Here is a 23,150-nt window from a genome sequence, read left to right on the forward strand (position 1 = left end):
TGCTCCAAGGACATACCTTACAGCATAACAAGCATTGGCTAGTCCCACTGTCTCAGCCATCCCCCTGAGTTGGGCTAATTCTTTATCTTCCTTGATAAACACTATCTGTCCAGGCAAGGTCTGTTTTCTGGATTTCCATCTTTGGTGCCATACTGGAACAGAAAAGCAGGCCGTCAGATATTTCACTCTGAGACCATCCCAGCGTGCGAGCAGGCTGAAAGGGTACAAGGTTTTTTGTTATTCTGTTCAACATGACTCCCCAGCAGCTCATAGAAGCAAGACATTTCCATCTCGCCACCATCTTTTTCCCACAAAACACAGACAACTGTTCCTTTTGCTGAGAAATCAGTCAAGCATCCACTTCTGTATGTGGCAAGACCCAAGCCTGAAGGGCTGCTGCTATATCCCAGGGAGAGGATGAGGAGTGAGAGGGCAGGACCATCACATGTAGACCTCTACATCTCAGGGTAATCTCTACATCCTTTCTTCAGGGAAAAAGCTTAAGAGGAAAAAAATGGGACCCTTTGGTGAATAAATGCAGTACCCAACTTGAGAATTATAAGGTACAAGTTTTTATAAGGATACACAGGAACATCAGAGTTCCTTCAGCATTCCTGTGCTCTCCCTGCAGGGAATCAACAGCAAGAAATGCCTGAGGATGGAGTGAATTGGTATTATGGAAAACATAACCAGTCATCTCTAGGGCCTCAAAGGATGAGAATATACAAATTCCTGCCAGCTCCCACCCTGGGGGTTGTTCAGCATTTCCCTAAACCTGGAGGCTGATCATCTCCCACCATCTGAACTGCATTTTTACTGAGGCCTGGCAAACCAAGGATATGCAAAAAACTCAGCTACATACCAAAACCAAGTAGCATGACCACAGTCAGGCCCAGCACAACAGCTCCAATCACAGCAGCAATGGCAATGATGGTGTCTGGGGAGATCATAGTATCTGTTAAATAGAAGGGGAAAATTGGTTAATGACTCTGTATACAAACCACATCAGTCCTATGGAGCTGAGCAAACCTGAGAGAACCCTTGAGCTGCTGGCTGTGCAAATGCCTTCCTTTGTACAAAGCTCTCTTGTAGGCTATATGTAGATGTCTACATTTGGTCAGACTAATCCTCCTCCCCCAGCTCTGGGCCATTCCTGTGGTGATGACCTACTGTGTACAGGGAAAGAGAAAATGCTGAACTGTTTGACCACTCAAGGTGGGATTTTCAAAAACAGCCAGAGAGTGTAGGTCTAATATTCTGGCTGAAGGCAAGAAGTAATCCTCACATCCTTACCCAGTGTGGGAGCTTGCCTTTATTTCAAGAATCGTACCATAATGCAGAGTGCAGGGCCACAGAGACAAACAGGTATAAATGAGCAGAAGCAAATTTCAGGCCCACTGTTCCATGCAAAAGAACCTGGATGAGCACTAGCAGCTGGGGTCACCATATGTCACCATTTATTACCTCTTAGACACATTACCTATGCATCAACATCATCATTAAACTAGCAGGTCTGTCTTCATAAATTGGTATGATTATTCTGAATAAAAATCTTGATTAACAGAATAAGAAAGTACAGGTGTCCTGGTTTCAGCTGGGATAGAGTTAATTTTATTCCTAGTAGCTGGTAGAGTGCTGTGTTTTGGATTTAGTATGAGAACAATGTTGATAACACACTGACGTTTTAGTTGTTGCTAAGTAGTGCTTATGCTAAATCAAGGACTTTCAAGCTTCCCATGCTCTGCCAGGTGCACAAGGAGCTGGGAAGGGGCACAGCCAGGACAGCTGACCCCAACTGCCCAAAGGGCTATTCCATACCATATGGTGTCATGCTCAGTATAGAAACTGGGGGGAGTTGGCCAGGGAGCAGCAACCACTGCCTGGGGACGGACTGGGCATCGGTCAGCGGGTGGTGACCAATTGCATTGTGCATCATTTCTTTTGTACATTCTATTATTATTATTATTGTTATTATTATTATTATTATTTCTCTTCCTCTGCTGTCCTTTTAAACTGTCTTTATCTCAACCCATGGGTTTTACTTTTTTTTCCTGATTCTCTCTCCCATCCCACCAGGCGGGGAGGGTGAGCAAGCGGCTGTGTGGTGCTTAGTTGCTGACTGGGGTTAAACCACAACAACAGGACATACCTTCACCCAAAATTATATCCTTGCTTGTGCCACTGTATTCACCAAGTCCCAGCACATTTGCAGCTGCCGCTCTGAACTGGAAAGTTCCTTCTAAGTTCTTGGCATTCCATGTGCAAATACTGGCACAAGAGCCGTTGTAAACCACCTTCCACAAGGACTTCACTTTGCTGGTGTTGTCAGACTGCTTCCTGCAACAGGCACAGCAAAATAACACAGGTATGTCATTAACGAAGTGAGGGCTGTTTACTGCTTCCCCCTCTGCTCTTCGCTTCAGTTCCATGGCCTTCACAACGTCTCTCTGCCTGCAGGAAAGCTCAATCTGGTTGTGGGGTTTTGGCTAGAGAGCAGAAAATTGCACCATGCCATTTCAGCAATGCTAGGAATCACACATCTTTAGCTTGGCATTGGAAATGAAATGCTAGAACGTTTTAGACATAAAAAGCTCCAGCACTCTTTCACCTGTTTCAGTGTACACCTCACAGCCAAGATTTCAAAACCTTCTTATTCATCTTTCAGAAAAAGATAAACATTTATTTTTGTGTCCTGCTAGAGGTTTTTGCTTTCCTGGGCCCCGAGTAATTCAGTGGCTCTTGTGCATCAGGTTTCACAAGCTAAACAGGAAGCAAGTCATTGGCAGTGAAGACACAATTCTTTAGCTAGCCAGTTTCCCATAGTATCTGCTGACTGCTGCGTATATTTCTTCCTTTCCCCATTGGACTGAGATTGATTGCTCACAATAAATTCAGAGCTGATTATTCACCAACCAAAAGAAGACCATGTATTTAAACTTGAAAGGCCATATCTGAAATATCATTTCATGTCACACTGGACTGTAATATTTCATGTGAAATGACCTTCATGAGCATGTCAATCATTCTCCCAACACACTTTCATGCAGAAAAAAGGTCAAACACTTCTAAACCAGAAAGACATAGGAAAACTATATGTTCATCTCCGTGGTGTGTACACATCCCTACCAGAGCTGTATGAAAAACAGGGGTTATTTCAAAGGGCTACGCAAATATTTTCTACAATACTATGCAACTAACCTAACATTTTTCTACCTGGTGTAAAAGGACCATGAGGCTCAAAGCGAAATTCAGTCAAAAACATCAGCATGTGCACCTTCAAACTGCAGGAGAAAAGCTTATTTCCTTAAACTTAAAAAAAACCACCTCAGTGATGCATTATGATTCCAGTGATGAATAAGAAGCTGGATCCTGGAGAACACAGTGGGTAAAGCACAACCCTGACACAGACCAAGGGGTTATCCCTTCTTTACCCATCTACAGCAAGCCAGGTACAAACTGGCTGTTGGCATATCAAAATTATTGTGGTCTCATAGCATGCAGGTCAGTACTGCTGTATGCTCACAGAACTGTATGGAGGAAGCTTACAACACCAGGAAAATATGTCTGGGTGAAAACTTATATAGGTAGAGTATGCCTGGCTCCACAGCGCTGCCAGTCCTTAGCTTACATAAGCACAGAGTTAACTGAGGAAAAAGAAATAATAGCTGAGTTCAGAAAATTGCTTCCCTCCATCACTCCTGATTTTGAACAATGTCATAGGAATATCTCAGAAGATGGACCCTCCTCAGTTTTAAATAATGCATTAATTAAGCCTTACACTTACTGCCTTAAACAGACCCCTCCAGAGTCACGGTCAAAAAATGAGAAGTTTCAAAGTCACTGCCCACAGCAATATACTCTAACCTGTCTGTTCAGCCCTTCCAATGCCAGTGCAGGAATAAGTGTGAATTGGCACTCTACAGATGCCTAATGAGTGTGACATGTATAGTCCAGGCAATTTGTATTTGATGACAGAGCACTTTAAAAATTATCTAGTCATCTCGTGTTGGTGGGAATACCTTATGATTCTTTATAACACCTGTCCATGAGTCCTCTGCACACTAAGATATTTCTACATGTATTTTAGCTGAAAATACATACTAGATGCGTGAAATTTGTGATTTGAAAAGAACATCAAATCTTCTCCTAATTCACCAACATATATCCAAATATATCCCTGTATTTCAGGGTTGGTCTGGAAATGTTAGTGTATATTTTCTTCTAAGATTTCCAGGAATTTCTGGAAACACTGGCTACTTAGTTTACCCACAAAAGAGATCCCATGAGAAGGATCATTTGCGTCATTGATATTTCACTCTTCCCATCAGAAAACTGAAAGCCCCTGCACACAGTTCTGGGCTGCTCCCTACCAGAAGAGTGCCTGCATGCATAGCTTACCTGCTTTCTAAGATGTAGTAGGTCAGGTTGCTTCCATTGTCATCAGCCTGTTCCCACTGTATAGAGTTTTTAGTGTCTTCTGCTCTTTTTGGAACTCCTGGCTTACTGGGAACACCAGCTTGGCCAAACAGGGGGAAGAAACAGAACCCTTAAAACATGTTTATAGAGAGACAAAGGGCTAATAGGCAAAGAGCAAAATTAGAGGTGCACACGGGTGTTTAGACATACAAAAGGACAGAGGATCTAGATCAATAATCCCCATGGATAATTAATCTTTGGCCTTCTCTTTGTGATAGACAAATTCCAAAATTTTCATTCACATGCAGCCTTTCACCAGTAGTTATGAGTTCACATGAGGCATTTCATTTCAGTTTCCCTCACTCTTTTCCTCTGTTCCACTTGGAAGTGAACCGCATTTCTTTCCTCCTATTACTTTTGCAGATATGGTGCTGTGTTATTTATTTTTCAAATACACACAACTATTGGCTCTTAGTATAAGAAAATTGCCTGCTAAATTTTATGAAATATTTTGTTTGATTATCCATGTCCTTAAAACAGTCGTAAAATCTTGTATCATACACTAAGTGCTTACCTGTAGTTTTAAAGCTTGTTGAAGAGGAAGTGCTTTTCACTCCTGTAATATAAACTACTGTTACTCTTACAAAGTAGTTGGTTGAAGGAAAAGTTCCTGTGAGATTGCATGTGTAAACAAGATCTGCTGTACACGTAGTGCTTGCAGGAGAAAACCAGTCACTTTTTGTTTGCCACTAGAAAAATAAAATATCATCATGGTCAATGTTCTTGGTCTGCTGAAAATGTGTCACAGTTCTGTTCCTGGGTAGATTAACTACTTTGCCACCTTTTAATATCGTAGGGGAGAGATTACTCATGTGCTGTTTCAGTCATGGGACTTTGTGTCCTCTTAGAGACCAAGGACACAAAACCTAGGTTTTTTCTTTGTTTTCAGGAGACCTACAAGTCTTGGCAGCCACAAAGGACAACAGATTAAGTGACTCCTTTGCACAGCCAAAAGGAGCCTTCCCCTTCCTTATCTCTGTGCAGCTTGTATTTCTGGATCACCATGACATGCCCATGAGTTCAGCTTGCCATGATGCAATTGAAAGGAGGTGGTTTAGTGGAATTGTGCTATGACATTTGTTTTAGGGCAGATGGGAAATATTTGGTGTAGGCCTAATAAATCCGATTATCTATATTAAGGAATTTATGTGATCTGGTTTAGCACATGACATTTTCTGTGTCCAGTGGTCCAGACATTAAAACCTGAAGCTTCCATCCATGCTGCTGTCAATGCAGCACTTGACTTCTACAGTCTGCACTACTGGACCTATCTTTCTCTCCAGCATTTTCTTGTAACCTCTATCACAGGAAAATAAAATTCAGATACTAGGTTGTACCTGATATTTAATGCTGGAACCCCCCCTCTCTTTTCTTTCTTGTGCAGAGCAGACATAGGATTTGTAGCTACCAACCAGGTTGGGGGAGGGCAGTGAGGAAAGAGGGAGGGGACTCTACTGAAACAGGAGACCCTAGAGGAATTCTGGTGGGGTCATCCAGGATGTCCTTTGACTATGGAGTATTAAATGCTGGAGCTGCACTCCTCCTTGTTCCTGGCAAGCACTGCCTCCATCCTGCCCCTTCTGAGCCACTAAGACTTATGTCACCATGCCCAAATTAACCACTGAGACTCTTCCTATACATCCTGCCACCCCGTCCTGCTCACCAGGAGAGAGTGGGTTAAATTTGCTCTGATCTTAAAAAACACTAAGGGGTATTTTTACCTTACGCAGCTCAAACCAGAAGCTGGTTTCATTGACATGCAGAGGAGCTCTCCATTCTAGCTGGAAACTGGTATTTCTGGGAACTATGTTGACAGGTGCAGGTGGAGCCTCAAATGTTTTTGCAGTAACAGGGACACTTTCGGAAAACCAGTTCTCGTCAGGATGAAAAGCAAGAACCTAGTAAGGAAATGGATGAACTGGACAGTACCAGACCAGGTGGAAAGGTGGCTTTAGCAACTCCGAGTGTTTGGAAGACTAGGTGTTTTCAAACAAGACAATATTCAGGCAATATAGATAGAGGTGTAGAAACATTTTGAGCCTCACAGCTGCAGCGTTACACATCTTCAGGCTGGAAGTTCATGGCCTAGAGTCCCCTTCCTCAGAGACTCTTCTTAGTTTCTCATTTCATCTTTCTACCAAGACTCATCTCTTTCTAGACCTTTCTGAAATGCCACAAGCTCTTACACAGGCATGCAGATGTCACATCACACGCTGGGTTGTGTTTTAGAATCACAAAAACACAAGGTGAGGAGGTGCCTTAGCACATTGCCTTCCACTAAGGCACAATTACGTATGACCTACGTTTGGGTATGCATACTTACATACATACATATAGGTATATAGGTATATGTGTATATATGTATTCCCCATTATACCATCCAAATCATTAACAAAAGCACAAAATCAGATTAAGGCCAGATCAGATCGCCTCCAGCCACCAGCTGAATGTTCTCCCAGCCCATGCATGAACCGTGAAAACCTCTCTCTGACTGTATTTGTGATGCACCCAGTGTGCATTCTGCAGACAACATGTTTACTTGGTTGCTTTTGAAAATCTCACTCTGGTGATAGCCCTGCTATCCAGGTACATAATTTATTGTTTTCCTTTTAACCCTTCATCTGTAAAGGGAGAAGCAGTATGTTTTGTTCTTATCAATCCACACTGGACATGTTTATTCCTCTGTTATCCTCTAGATGCTTGTATACCAACTGTTTACCATTTTGACCTAATACAGTCCTAATAATACCTATATATATCCTAATATAGTCCTAGTAAAACTGTATATGTCCTTAAAATAACTTCAGGTACTGAAGTTACACGAAGTGGTCCATAATTTCCTTGTTGAAGCTAAGCGTGACCTTTTTTTTGCTAGTTCTATGGGACTTCCTCTCTTCCAAAAGTTACAGAAGATAATCGTGAACATTCACAGACTGTTTTAAACCATCTCCTTATGTAGTTCAAGGCCATCAGATGCTGTTGACTTAAATACATATAACCTACATAAATATTCTTTAACCTGATCTTTCCTTCTCCTGATCTGTTGTGCTACCGTTGGCTTCATGCAGTTGTGTTAAATATCAAGTCACATGTCTCCTTTTCCTAAAAACTAAACAAAAAAAAGCACTACATACTGCAACCTATTCTTCCTTTTGTCTTCCTCTTCAGCATACTAACAGAGCCTTCCCAACTGCCTTTTTAGTCCTTGCTACTTTGAACTCCTTTGGTTCCTCCACCTTCTTGATTTTATCCCCACGTCGTTATTCTTTTCTGCTCATTCTTACAGCAATGACACGTGTTCAGGCGTGTAATACCACCATTACTTCATGATGGTGCTCCCCCTGCCCTGGCTGTCCAAAACACCTTGCTGCCTGAGTCTGACAGCAGGGGTGGCAGGGGGGCTGATGTGTTTGCCCCTCAATTCTCACCATTCATAGCCCAGCATAACTACACAAGCCACCAAAGTCTTTGTGTGATGCTGATGTGGAAGTCCATGTGAACTGCAGCAGCTGATAGATGGATATCCCATTCTGCTGCTTCTGCTAGCTAGCCTGGGGCTGGCCTATTATTATATTTCCTATCTTCCTCTGTCTATGACTTGCCTGGACAGTGGAAGAAACTACTTCTTCTGTTGCACTGACATCATATCTCAGTGAAATCCAAAATCAGGGGGTTTGCAAACACCCTTCAATATTCTTGTCTACAGAAATTGTCTTCAAAGGCCACCAAATAGCCAAGCCCCAACTTGCATTTTTAAGTCATTGTTAGTTCTCTGCATTTGTTAAAGGGTCAACATTGATATATTGTTCTCGCTGTGAACTTTGCATGCATATTTTATAATATACTTTTATTTAAAATATGACTGCTGCAAGACAGAATCAGTCAACTATTAATGCAGTCATCACCTATATCTCTATGGATATATCAGATACTTTTTGGTTTATTGGACTAAGAAATTTTTTTTTTGGCTAAATGAAAAGTTATTTATTAAAGGAGAAGCAGCAATTGGCAAAATGGCCGAGTCTGATCTTGATATAACATATAGAGGTTTCCCCGTTATGAAAGTTTCAGATATGTTGCTTTCCTGAGAAAAGCCTTTATCTTTTGGCCATGACCCATTTGCACTCACATAGCCCTGTTTATTGCACTACACCTAGTCCTTCACAAGCAGGCCACAGTTCCAGGCGTCCTCCTCTGAGAACAGAGGTTACCCATCACTTGACCCTCTCTTAGCATGTTGCATGAAGTATCAGGGCAGCAACAGCAGGATTGCAGCAGAAGCTCCTATTTACTCTTGAGATCTGTGATGTGCTCCCCAAATAGAAAATATCTCAGTTCTAAGGATTTAATCTGAACAACCTATGTAGGAATAAACTGTGATGTTTAATTTTCCTTAAGACTAAAGGACTGAGAGAAGTCTGCCAAGTTTTGAACTCATATTTTCAAAACACACATATAGCTTTATGGAAGAGCACTCTAAAGATTTGCAAGTTAGTGAACAAACAGGTAACGCTGCTTGTAATTATACCTTGAATAAATTGTTTGTTCCAGCTTGGAGCCCACTGACAGACCAGGCAAGAGTCCCATTTGGAAATTCACTTTTTCGCAAGGGTGTCGCTGGGACAGGAGGTAATAAGTTCACAGAGATTTGATAGCGGATGGATTCTAGAGGTCCATTTGGCTTCAAAGGTTCACTCCAAGATATGTTGATGGTGGTGTCAGACAAAACCACTGTCTTAATGGAATCAACAGCCTCTGGTACTGAAGCAGAAAGAAAAATTAATCTCCTTTTAGGTACAGATCTCACAAGAGGTTTTTTTGCTTGTTTGTTTTATTTTTAGATAAGTCAAGAAATGTCACTGAGGAAAGAAAAAAAGGGCTATAAGCATATGAATATGATCCATTCACAGGACTGACACTCTACACATGTAAAACTCATATTCTTGTATAGTCAGTCAGCTGCAGACAAGTTCAAAATATTTTGAGGGACTTTTTTAGTATCTCCTTGGCTATGCTACCATGCAAGCAGTAAAAAAATCCACCCCAGATTCTGCCCTATACCTCTCCATTTATAGTCATATCACTGAATTCCTGCGCTCTCTTAGTTTCCTAACTAAGGTCTCAGATGTGAGTTTAGTATGATGCTTACTTGGATATGCACTAGAAAAAGTACCCATGCACTATTCCAATTGGAAAGTCTTTTCTTGAACAGAAAAGTCTGAAGGACAAAAACCCAAAACTCAGCATTGTTTGCCATCATTTACAATTTTGCTCAGAAATACATGGTCTGGCTGAGCTGTGTAAGCAAGAAACTGGGTTGCTGGTCTGATGTCTATGCCAGCTGGTTACTCACAAATTGTTTTGGAAAAAATCAACCCTTCCTTTGAAGCTTTGAGATCACAGACTTTGAAATGGTATATAACACAACCCAACTCTACATTAAAAATTCTTTTTTCCTATTGAACTGTCCAGATAGGTAAAAAGTTAAGTCATTACACTATCTATGTTCCCAACATATCAGAATGATGAGTACATATGCTATAATTTATGTCCTAGTAGCAAGACAGCAGATTATTTAAGTGAAATGTGCAGAAGCTAGACTAGTAAAGATGACAAATTTCTCATTTCACTAGCTAAAACATATGTGGAGTAAGAGTGACACTCTGTGGCAAGAGCAACGCATTAATTTTTCCAAGTTGTCTTCCTTTTTTCATTCCCTCTATCTTGCTATTTGTTGGAAAGCACAGATTAATCCAAGCTTCTTTCATTTTGTTACAGAATTGAGGGAAGGACAGAGGGAATTCACACAGCTTCAGAGGTGTGAAATAGTGTGCACACTTCAAGAGGCTCTAGCAGCATCTGATTACAATTTAAACTAGCAGTTACATTCATGAAATTGAGAACATAAGTAAGTGCCAGTACACATATACATTCTGTTTACAGCTGGTTGGAAATTTTTCAACAAATTGTGAAAAGCTCTGAATGCTGATACAAATACATATTAAAAATGCTCAGGGTTTGGGGGCTGGTGTGGGTTTTTTTTATTTTTTGGTTGTTTGGGTTTTTTTGTATAGGACTTTATTTTGATCCCAACGCCTTGTTTTGCCCCAACTAAAGAAGCCCGTTCTGAGTTTCAAGTTTCGTTTTAACTTGAGACTGAAAAATTCCATTTCAGTGGAGTAACCCAGTCTCCCATTTCATATGCTACCTTTATATTTCGCCACTGAAAGGGTGCACATTGCTGCAGGATGGCTCAGTTTACCACTCAAAGAAGCAACGGTGTGAATTCTTGCCACATCCCAATAGTATTCAATCTTATTCAATCAGTGTGTCATACAAATTTTACAATACAGATGTGGATTCCCATGCAAAGAATTGAAATCTACTGATCATAGGCCAGCTTTTCATATTTTTTGCCATGGACTCCTTAGGAATATGCTCATAACATTCAGAGATCCACATAGGATGAGAACCTATTTGCTTGATGCTGCAGATGCTAAGAGATCTAAATGTTAAGAGAAAAAAAAATACCATGGTTGGAAAAGAACTTCCAAAGTATAGCATCTCTGGATCCCAAAAGAAGAGTGGTAGTGTGCCTGCACCTCTTGTTCCACTTTCATTTGAAAGATGAAAAGAGGTTCATCTTAGACAGAGGTTTTCTTAAAGGGGAAAAATGTGACTGCTGCCAGGACAAGAAACAAGGAATGATCTGTGCATAATAGGAGCCACCAGCAGCTCACAGGTGATGCTCTCCTGTGGACAATGGTGGCAAAAAGAGAGGTTACTTTTGCTATGGATGAGCCTTTAAAGAAACCACAGAGTGCGCGTCCCCAAGAAAAGAATAGAGGGAAACAGGGTCCCTGGCATGTACTTGTTGCCAGCTATTCTGGATAAAATGCTTCCTTGGGCACAGTTGATCAGTAAGGGAAAGAGACACTGAGACAAGTGAGGAAAAACACAGTGGTGGCTGCACTTATTTCAATTCCAGTTGCTTCAGCACCTTCTGAAGCAGCCAGAAGCCAAGCAGAGGTTAAGAGAGAGGAGAAACCTTAGGACTCCTGCTGTGGCAGCCCTAGCTGCATGTCACAGTAATATCCCCATAACTGCTCAGTCTGCACAGCTGTATGTCAGCTACAGCCTGCCCTGCTGTAGCTGGGTTAAGTGAGCTAATGCCCAAGGACCAGGTGCTACTATGCCTCTCAATTTCGCTCCCTCACCCTCTCTCAGAGAAGAACTGCTCCAACTCTTTAGGACAAGAGCCAGGCAGGAAAACTAGCAAAGGTGGAGGCTATAGCATTCCCACACAACTATAAGTTCAACAGCAAGCATCCCTAGGTACCATCTCCCTAGTCTTTCCCACAAAACACAAACAGGCTGCCATGTAGGCTTGGCTATAATTCTGCCTTGCTGACCTGGGTATTATCAGAGGTGCCTGATGGCTCTGCAAGTGATGAGTTTATGTGGATCAAGCTGACCCTGGCTGGTGACACCAGGCACAATAAATGGAGCAGAGCTGCAGAGCAAATCTGACACTACAGAAGAGCAAGCAAGTGCTACGCATACTACAGGGAATAGCTAGCACTCATTACAGTTTCCATGTTTTCATCAAGTGAGTCCAGCAGCATCACTCCACTGATGAGAAAATTGTCTAAAGAGCAGCGCAAAGCCAACTCCTTATGAAGACAGATACAAGTGCATGTGCACACATACACATGCAAAACAAGAAAAAGTGCTGAGCAAGGTACCTCTATTGGGTTGGGTTGCAATGCAAGACAACACATGCAAAGGCATAGCATGCATCTTTGGATGATCCTTTTCTTTCTGAGAGATGACAAGAGCTTCAGGAGAAACTGAGAAGGTAGCTGGCCCACAGCTGCAAACAGGCAGAGTGAAGCAGGGAGTGAGCAGAAGCATCTTCCTGCCCTAATTAAGGCATTTCCAACCACAGGAGGCATCTAGCTCAGACTAGTAGTATTCTCAAAGAATAAGGACATCTTGAACTCAGGCTGCCTATGAATCTCAGTTGCCCTTGTGGCATTTGAGGAAAGCTTCTGGGCCCTGTTGGCTCCAAGGACAGATAGGAGACATGCTGGCATTGACAGTGCCAGCACCTGGGTCTGCATTAAAGTGCAGCAGAGAGTTGAGTTTCCTCGCTATGACATGACCCAAGTTTCATCAAGATGAGCAGTCAGTAGTTTTGGACTCAGAGGTCTGAACCCACAAACAAAAACAGCATTGCTGGTTTCTATTTAGTTAGGGACCTAAGGCAGCACCAGATCTATTTTCTGCAATGGGAACTCCAGAATAGGGTGGAGAGGATAACTATGAAGGTGAAGTATGGAGGATGAATGCAAGAGGAGAAGACACAGTAAGAAATATACCAGTGATCAGGCAAAACCGTAGCTTGCTATGATCAGCTGGATAATCAGTGTGTACTGAGTGGAGTTATAGATCCCTCATAATGTAACACAGGTGACACATCAACAGCAGAACTGTTACAGAAGTCCCCCATTTCTTGTTCTGGAAAATGTGCCCTAAATAAAACAAGTGTGTTTAATATCGCTGAGCTCTCTAAGAGAGCACTGAAGAGACGGACAGTCCTTTGGAGTATAACAACAGAAAGGGAAATTTGCAAAATCGCACACCCAAAGCAGGAAGTGCAGGAGGTGCTAACCTAGACAAGTTTCTTGAGCTACATAATCAGGTAATATAGCACACATATGTATTATGTGAGGTGAAAACTGGCTTTATAAACTAGATAGGCTGCAGAAGTGCAGCTCCAGCTCTCAAATAATAAAGAACCAGCTTGAATAACAAGCTATATAGAATTTAGATGCTCTTGATCATGCTTTCTTTTCTCTTTTCTTTCGTTTCTCATTCTTTTTTTCAAAAGCAACTTTGTACTTAAAAGAAAACCTTTAAAATAAAATACACCTTTCACTTACACTGCATCTTATCTCTTATGGACAGCCCTATGTGCAGTTTTCCCCAAATGTAGACTTGGCTTGTTACTTTGTGAATGCTTCCTGCTTTTCCAGAATGTGAGCTGTGCTCCTGTTATCCTTTCCTAGGCTGCAGCTACTTGCTCCCTCAGATGCTGCTACAAGCTCTTGTCCCTGTCCTCTTCCATTGCATCAGCAGGTCACACCTCATCACAGACTATGGAGGTAGCTCCGCTTAAACAGTTACATTTGGCTGCCTTGCCATCATATTTTGGCCTCTTGCCTTCACTCATACCTCTCTCACCCATTCACTCCCACCGAAGTTTCTTAGCTTCCTTGTGCCATAATTAGTTAAGTTTACTGATGTAGGTATTTATTTTTAGGTAATCCCTAACCAGTCCACTCTCTGCCCTAAATGTCACAGTGAACATTCAAGTCAAAGCACTACTCCTAGCTTTCTTCTTCCAGTGTGAAAGGGACTGAGAAGGGCACATCAAAATTCTTGAAACCAACTGAAAGTGTGCTATTGGCATTCAGGCCAAGAGAATTAAAAATGAAATGTCTTTTCCGCCTGGGTCACAATAAATCAAATCTGCATTACCCTAAGAAACAGTAATTATGAGAATAATGTCAAGCTAAGAGGAAAAATCTTAATGCCAAATGAATACATAACACACATATTTAAACATACATAACCACATATACATTCAAACACAACTTATTAAAAATGTGGTCCAAGGCAGAAACTGCAACTGGTTAGCCACTTTTGACCATAGTTTATCTTTCCTCAGGAAGCCAATGAGCAAAAGCATTAAAGAATACATATATGTCTTATGAATTTTACAGACTCATCAAGTCTGGTTATCAAAACCTTGTGAAGATCTACACAGGTTACATTTTAAGCAGAAAATTTATCTGCTTTCTGATTTGCAACTCAAACTTACACACAGCTTCCTTTAACTGAGATGAGAATTCTGTTCAAAATCAGAATAAAATGTGAAACAAACCTCCATATAGAGTTGTGCCAATTGTCCCTGTTCCCATAGGCAGCACTTCCTCATCTGAATAGTAGTTTTTCACTGCAACTTGTATGACATAACTTGAAAATGGCTGTAGGTTGTCTATGACAGCTATAGGACCCTGAAATTCCTGTAATTCAAAATCAGATAATAAACATGTATTCTTAGAAAAGAGAGTCATATGTCACACCAATCATCTGTCAATGAAATAAATGTTAAAAAATAATACAGTAGTGCTTTTGTATTCTAGTACACGTTAGTGTTTAAAAAAGAATGTTAAAATGATAGTTTGGGTAACAGGTCACTGAAGAAAATATATACCAAAAAACAAGCTGAGGTGTAATTAGCATGGCTACAATAGCACATTGTTCAGTGGCTGGTACTTAAATAGGAAATGGCAAAGTCAAAAAAAATGTAACAGAAGAAAAAATTACTAAGGCAAGTACAACTACCACAAAACACATAAAGGCAAGCTATATGGTTGCTGGACAGTCTCAAGAGTTATTTAAACAGATTAATATCAACCACAACTGCTCTTTTTACAAGTAGAAACTGAAGACCTGTTTCAACAGGATTTTAGCAAAGGCATGTTAAAAATTAGAGGAGTACTTGCACAAAGGAAAGCTAAGGAACCTACCACTTAACAAATACCAAACAGAAAGAGGAATTACTGTTGGGGATGTAAACTCCCTGATAGAAAGTTACAGAACGGTTTATAAAATGACTAGAAGTGATATCACATTCTCTGTTTATGTATGATATCACATGCATTTTTATTCCAAAATAGCCATACCAATGTTTTTTTCTGTAGAGCAGACAAACAGTAGCTTGAGTTCCTGCAGTTGTTAGTCATTTGTCCAAGAAATACCACATACATCGGCGTAGGTTGCAATATGCTGGGGCATAGCTGCTGTGGTGTCACAGATGGCAAGCTTAACGTAAAACTGGTGTTCGTCATATCAAGGATAGTAGGTTTCTCAGTGTCTGGCAATAGAATCAGGCATCTTTTATCTAGGAAAGACATAAAAAATTAAAAGAAATTAATTACTGCTGGACCAACCCAAACTTGCATGGGATTCTACCGCCATTCCTATGAGAAAGCATAACCACAAAGTATTCTCTTTGCTTTCACAAACAGAAACAGAAAAAAATCCCATCTGAATGTAGTTTATTTGATTACTTTCACGGACACAAAAATAGCACTCATCAAAGTAAAGTCTCATTTATCTTTGATAAAATACAGATTTACCAAAGGTACAGATTTACTAAAGAATTTATGTTCTTCTTTAAGTACCTAAATACCTTGGAAATCAAAATTGTAGTTGCTGTGTTATCAAGGGCAGTACACACTGATGAGTCCAAACTTGCTTGTCACAGGAAAGACAGATATGCAGAACAGTACCTTTCCCTAGCAATTAAATGTTATCTCTCTTTTCTTCCAAACAGCTTTTCATGTGTAAAGTTCATAGTAACAACAGGGAAAGGGGAGATAAATTTTGGAAGGAGAAAAGGAGTCTATAGGGAGAAAACAATAGAAAACTACTCTCTGACAGTAAACAAAAAGTAACAAAAGAAAATCCCTCATCACTTGATGTGCATTTAAAAACAAATTAAAAATATATTAATTGGACTTGCTGCCAAGAAGGAAAAGATTAAGGTGCATGCATGGGGAAGATGGCAGAAAGGACAAATGTTTGCCCTTCTTAGGCCAGAACAAGTGACCTCATTGTCAAGATCTTTTCTCCCTAAATGAGTAAGCGTTCCTACCAAAGTCAGGTTCATGGGTATAAGGGAAGGAGAATGAAAAAGTCTGTTCAACAGAAATAAATGTGAGGTTGAATCTTTGTCAATGTTATAGTTACCCAGAGTAGTAAAACTCCCATGGGAAAAGTCCCAGATGGAATAAAGAATTGAGTCATTTTCAGAGTTAAAGTTTCTGTCAGGCAGTTCCACAGAAATGTGTTTACCCTGACAAGAAAATCCTTCACTATATATTCAGTCCCCTTCCTCCTAACCCTGAAGAGAAATCATTCTCTCACAGAATCTGTGACAGGACAATAATTTTCACTGAGTACTTCTGATGTGTTAAATGATCAACTGACATCACATCTCTGGATGGCAATTAAATAGGTTAGAATGAAAGGAAACTCGAGCAGTACTCCTTGCTCACATCACTAAAGCAATAAAAAGCATGTCAGTCAACCCAGCTGGTCTTTGCAAAGATCACTTTTTCACATGTACACCATTTGCTTTCAGTACTGAGAAGGAGAAGAAAATATTTTTTTTCTTATTTTAATATGTTCATTTACTTTTACCTTAAACTTGTGTGAATAATTCTGTGCATTGCCCTCCCCCCACCAAATGCCAAGGCTGTGTATTCCTCCAAATATATTTGCAGCAGTCAATGTAAAGAAGAAGAGCTCTGTGGGGGTCTCTGGGTAGAAATAATCCCTTTGGACTGAAATTCGGTTCTTCCCTTTCTGCACCAGCTAAGCCTGGGGCTCTTGCAGGAAACCCTATCCCTGGGGATAGGGATTGGTACATTCTGTACCAGGGCCAAACCAGGCTCCTGCACCAATGCCAAGCCCACACAGACCTCATGGGAACAAACGTGCCCAAAGTGCTAGTAAGAATAGCCTGGGCACTGGTCAGAGCTGCAGGCAGGAGTAACTCTACTGGCTGCCCGAAACAATATGAAATTCTTTTATTCCAAAGAAATCCATCCTGTTAAAATATTATCTTGTCTATTTGTCAGATTTTTATGCAAAACTGAAGTTAAAGAATTACTTTGAATATATTTATCATGCTAGTAGCTGTTCTAAACCCCTGCATTTACAAAGATAATCCCTATAGATACCATGAATCCTAACTTTCTATTAAAACTAATTTTTATTTCTATCATTATCGTTCTACAATGGTTTGTTTAAAATATTAGGTATTTTAAGTGACGCCTGGGTCTACTATAATGTAAGCAGTAATTGCCTCTCAGGTACTTCTTTATAAATCATTCTAATAAGCAGAGTTCTTATCTCTTTGTCTTTGGAAGGGCAGACTTTTTTTTTTCAGCTTTGCATACTTGTGAACAAAACCAGAAATCTGTATCATAACAGGGATCATCAAACTCTTGCTACAACACTTTGTGGACACATTTGCTCTTTTTCCTGTGTGCACCACATTTTCTAAATCTCCAGGTTTGACACAACTTTGAAAATAGGCATGGTTTGGTGTTAACATCCTGAGCCTTTGAAACACAGGCAATATTCATCATCATGACTTTCCATGTGATCCAACACAAGGCCAACCCATATACTCATCCTTTTAAAAATGTGCATAGTGAATTGTTTCCCTCTAGAAGGTACTTGAATCCATAAAGCATACTTTACATAAATACACATAGCATGATCTGCAACTCAAATACATGCTCTGAAATAAATTTGTTACATTTACGAAACAACCCAAATCCACTCTACCTGGATACAGTTGCGCCGCTGAGCTGTACGCTAAGATTTTCAGCTTATGATTTGCTCTCTTCTGAAGAAAGTGTCTCGTGCTTTCTTTATTTGCTAGCCAAATTTCAGTGTATTCCTTTGTTTCAATGCTCCAGTATATAAATTTCTTATCTACAGTCAAGCTGCCAATTTTCTTACCTGCAGGAAAACATTGTATAGTTAAGCTTCAGAATAAACCCTGAGCAGACAATTTTACAAGAGCAGATGGGTGCTTGTATTCACAGTGAGTCAATATGGGTGAGTATCTTGGTCATACCATATCTTCAAAGACGTCCCCTGGAAAAAAGATTTCTGATATTTTCCAATAGGTCTCATGAAACTGAGACACTTTGTTATTCCAGTTTACAAGAGTAGATTTGAAGGCTTTTTATTATCCATAATTATGAGAACTGCAATTCAATTACAAATGCCAGAAATAAAGCACAAGAGCAAGAGTTATCTGTAGAAACTTTCATCATTTTTCCAAGATGAAAACCACAGTGCTCTGCCATCTCCCAGGAACAATTAAGACAGCTCCTCTGGTAACAGAACAGCTTTACCAGCAATCCTCCAGAATCGAGCTGAAAACTGAGCAACCAAGATTAAGTGTTATCATTACAAGAGATGCAACACAGATACGTTGTCATACAAGACTCTACCTGCATGAAGCACCCTCCCCACATATTGAAGTCTGCAATGCCACTTTCAGGCATAACTTCAGTCAGTATTGTATCTTTCCATTGAGATAAACTGTAATAGGTGTATCTAATATGAAACCCTAGCAAAATAATGTGTTGATACTATAAGTGAAATCTATTGACAAGTAGCATTTGAGGCTGCAGTGTCTCCATTTGATTTACATCTTACTAGAATACATACTTGCATTAGTAAATATCCTCACACTACTCTTTCTCCTAGTTTGTATCAACAGGGAACACAACTGGAAACACAGAACACAAACACTTTGTCCTTCTTGCCTATAGATGAATCAATTTTATAAAGGAAGTGCTTCATGAATGCTATTTTGCTGCAATGAACATTGATGTAAGAGACAGCAAGAATTGCAAACTATCTAGAAACATAACAGAGCACTCAGACCTTGAAAACTTGGTATTTTGGTAATTCTCCAGCAGTGGCAACCATCCACATCTGAGGCCCATATTTCACCTCTTCCTCTGATAAAGAGCAGCTGGGGATTCTTGGAGTCAGACACATCTATACTCATAGGTCTTCCTAGCTCTGCTTCTGCCACGTCACAGGTGCAGTAGTTCCTCATCTGTTCTTCTACTGATATGTATCCCAAAACGTGGCGCACGGTGTTATTCAGAATATCATAATAAAACATGCGGCTGCCATAATCAAGCTCTTCCATCCAGTACAAGCGGCTATCAAATAAAATGCATTGCTTACAGTAGAAAAACTTCAATCTGAGCAATTTGCCCTAAATGCAGTCCTGTAAGTGACTACAGTCACAAACCTCCCAAACATTTAAAACAACGTAACTACAGCAGCATACTTGCAGAGTGATTCCAGGTGTTTAAAGGATGGAATTTTTGAATGGAAGGTCACAATAACTGACTATTCTGGATAAAACGGTTACTGTAAAAAGTTGTTGTCTGGTACTGACTTTCATTTGCATCACTTAAATAGAAGAACCTATCAGTATTTAAGAATCTTTTGAAATCTTTACTCAGACACAGACATCTTTTTGAAATTAGATATGTCCAAGCTCAACTAGCAGTATAAAAGTAGAACTACATCCAGAAATTTCTGAGATTTACACAATGCAAAAGACTCATATACTATATAAAGTCCTTTTTGGTCCTTAACAGTTGATGGTTTCATGAAAATCATGTTTAAAGTATGCTTTAAAAAGTTATTAGCAATATATGCCTTACCTTAAGAAAGGATATGACAACAGAGATGATACAGTTGAATTACTTTTACCCAACTGTATGTTCAAGGCTTTTAGAGATTTTATCTTGAGCTCAAGATCAATAACAAATATTTGGGTTTTATTCCGTGGTGTTTTCAGGGCAACAAAGAGATGTCTTGCAACCCAGTCAACTGTGATGGCTGTGGCATTGCGAAGAGATGCTTCTTTGAAAAACTTAAGAAAAAAATAAAAACATTACTAGAACTGCTTGAGAGTAGAATTTTGCCACCTGATGCTAGGTCATTATGAAATTAGATTTCTTTCCAAAATAATGTCTACTTGGCAAGTAGAAGTCAAAATATAAAGAGATGCCATGGAAAAAAGATTCCAATATATTTATACAAATGAAAACTATTGTTTCACAAATAATTGTTTCTTCCATGTTGCTTCCATATTCTTGAAATTAGAAAGAAATCAAATTAAATTAAATTACATTTAAATTAAATTACATTTAAATTTCTTGTATTTAATAGTGTGAATTTTAAATTAAATGTCTGTTGAAATATCTTATCAACAAAACAGATGTCAGTAAAATTATACATGTTTAATAGGACAACTTTACCAATAGCATACTCTGGCCTATTCTAATAGTTATTGATGACAAAAAAAGTGAAGTCCAAATTTTATTATATTATACATATTTTTATTGTACTGCTAGAAAGGAAAATTATCCAGCTAATCTCTTTCATATTACATCTCATACAAACTGACAGTCATTAAGAAAATTGTGTCTTTCCAGTTCTGTTTTCCCCACTGTATTTTGCCATTAAATGCACTTTGTTCATCATGCTGCTTTTTTTCTGTTTCAAATATGCAGTTTTGACTGCTTTAAAAACATAATTAGCCCCAAAATAATTACAATAATGGACACATACTTTCCTAGATTCTCTCAAGCAAGGGAATGAACAAAGGAATACCTGAAACTTTGAAGTAGTCTGTATATTCAGAAGAAAAAAAGAATCTTCTACGATATAGTACGCTTTGTCATCATTAGCAGTATAACAGATGTCCTTTACATTTGTCTTTGCTGAAAGTTCCCATATGGTATGATTATTGTCTATGTCAGTAAGAAACAACTTGTTGGCAGAAACAGTTATAAGAGTTGGGACAGGGAAAAGATCTGGAAGGAAAAGGGCACAGCAGAATTTAGTATTCTAGACAATAGCAGTCATTTACCACAAAAACAAGTACAAGATAATAATAAATTATGGCCCTGCACAAATTATATTTGGTCTTATGTCACAGCAAATAAATAAAATAATAAGATGCCTTCTTGTCATCACATGCAAACTCCTAAGATTTTTTCAATGGCATTGTGGATGCTTCCCTAACGAATTTAAGCCTAGTAAAAACAGATTTGCTCACCTAATTACCTATAATAGCCCAACTAGAAATAGCCTATGATCCCTAGTAGATCTCTAACTCTCCTGGTTACCTTTCACAGCCCAATTAGAAATATTCTATGATCTCTAGCAGTATGCAGATTACAGATCAAAACCTGCTGTTCCGTACTACCCTGGGGTTGCCCAGAAAAGTGAATTTAGCATAGTTTTGAGGAAAGGCTTGAAATTCCTGAAATTTAATCTAATGATAAGAAATGTGTTAGTCATTTCATGTCAGAAGCTGTAACTATTTCCTCTGTGGTGTCTACTGTAGGATGGAACAAATGTCACACAAAGCATCGGAGATTATTTATCAGATTACCAAATTCCTGTACTGTCGATTTCACCAGCTATTACACCCAAACCATGAGATGGCATCTAAGTCATCCATACCTGATGAATTCCTCTCTGCTATATCAGACAAATGTCCTGGACCCACAGAGGTGAAGGCTTGCACCTGTGGGACAGGAGATTATTACATGTGTTAAGTAGCAGCATAAATGATTGCATTCGAGAGCCTGTAGAGTCATAGTTAATGACAAAAACAGAACCAGATCCCCTGGCTGCTCAGCTAGGAACATACGCATGTGCTCTGTTTGACCTAAGGCTGTGCTGGTCAGTTCAAAGGCTACATTCAGGGGTGGACCTGAAGAGAATTTTAAGCAGTGGCCCAGAGAGCGACAATTCATGCTGCATCTATCAATTAGAGCTCAAAGGACACCAGTCTTGTCTCCTTCCCCAGGCTGGAGCACTTCCTACTGTTGGTTGATGTTGCAACCAACATGGTGTTCTCCCCCATCAGTACCTGGTCTATTACATGCTCTCATGCTTTTAACTTGTCTTTCAAGCACACATTCTGTGTGTTTCAAACCTTTTATCACAATGAAAACACGACCTCTTGACTAGTTTTAATATGGAAGTCTCTTTTTATGGAAGCCATGTGAGTCCTTGCATTTCTCCAGCAGTGGAACTTCTCTTGATCTGTGGCTCTATTTGAATGGCCTGTCACCCTCCACCAGCTCAGCTGAATCTGTGTTTAACTTGCAGCTTTTAGCAGTGGCTTTAGGAGACTTCTAGAAAAGTTCTTTTGGGCTTCACTAAACCTGTATAATATTACAGCATTGTTTTCCACCTTATTTAGTGAACAATACAAACAATATGTAGAAAGGTAAAGCTAGGTATCCAAGGGTGAGTCAGTGAATCAGCAGTTCCACAAGCAGAAACCACAAGTTCTTGCCCCAAGCCCAATACCATCTCTTAGGCAAACACATCAGGCTGCAGTGATAATATCTACCATCTAGCATGAGATAAACTCAGTAATTTTTCATACCTGAAACCTTACTGTGAGGCTGGGAAGCACATCCCTGAGAGAAAAGAGCATCAGGGTAGGTTTAACGTTGCTTGCGTTCCACTCTGTGAAAGTGTCAGCAGTGCCACTCTGAGTCAGTAGTTGATAATAAACCCTGAACTGCGTTAATACTCCGTTGTCCCTTTCAGGTCTGTCCCACCTGAACTTCACAAGGACCTTCTCATCGCTGTCATGTAGGTGATTTCGTAACACATATATTCTAGGGTTTGTAGGGGCTGAAGGAACTGTATAGAAAATGATAAAAAACACAGAGCAAAAAGTACTCCTATTAAAACACAAACTCATAATTAACTTTTAGTTTTGAGCCTGATCTTTACAGCCCCAGTGCTGACAGAGACAGATAGCAATTGGTGACGTGTATATTACAGAAGAATATCTAGAATTTCATGGTAATTCCTTTCTGTTTTTCATTGGTGTGTAGGTATCTGATTTTAACTTGCTTAGCAAGAAAAGAGCTGTATAAACAGAGACAAATGCACTCCTGCACTCAGACTAGGACATAGTTATTTAGCCAAGTCCTGTAGGTAACAATGGATCT

The 23,150-nt window shown here is 39.8% G+C and overlaps 1 protein-coding gene across 1 annotated transcript in view; it reads right to left on the bottom strand.

The window, feature by feature from the left end:
* ROS1 (ROS proto-oncogene 1, receptor tyrosine kinase) overlaps positions 1–23,150 on the bottom strand; it is a 76,347-nt gene that overhangs the window by 23,285 nt on the left and 29,912 nt on the right. Inside the window, exons 22-36 of the mRNA XM_075497336.1 lie at positions 22,574–22,836; positions 21,637–21,700; positions 20,779–20,981; positions 19,824–20,035; positions 19,024–19,310; positions 17,908–18,084; positions 15,231–15,448; positions 14,426–14,567; positions 9,005–9,237; positions 6,198–6,374; positions 4,991–5,165; positions 4,399–4,516; positions 2,150–2,337; positions 863–955; positions 17–152 (exon numbers count right to left, since the gene is read on the bottom strand). Coding sequence (XP_075353451.1) covers positions 17–152; positions 863–955; positions 2,150–2,337; positions 4,399–4,516; positions 4,991–5,165; positions 6,198–6,374; positions 9,005–9,237; positions 14,426–14,567; positions 15,231–15,448; positions 17,908–18,084; positions 19,024–19,310; positions 19,824–20,035; positions 20,779–20,981; positions 21,637–21,700; positions 22,574–22,836 — 2,686 coding nt within the window. The remainder of the gene's footprint in view (positions 1–16; positions 153–862; positions 956–2,149; positions 2,338–4,398; positions 4,517–4,990; positions 5,166–6,197; positions 6,375–9,004; positions 9,238–14,425; positions 14,568–15,230; positions 15,449–17,907; positions 18,085–19,023; positions 19,311–19,823; positions 20,036–20,778; positions 20,982–21,636; positions 21,701–22,573; positions 22,837–23,150) is intronic.

This window comes from Mycteria americana, chromosome 3 (assembly GCF_035582795.1).
Source record: "Mycteria americana isolate JAX WOST 10 ecotype Jacksonville Zoo and Gardens chromosome 3, USCA_MyAme_1.0, whole genome shotgun sequence".
In the NCBI taxonomy this organism is placed as follows: domain Eukaryota; kingdom Metazoa; phylum Chordata; class Aves; order Ciconiiformes; family Ciconiidae; genus Mycteria; species Mycteria americana.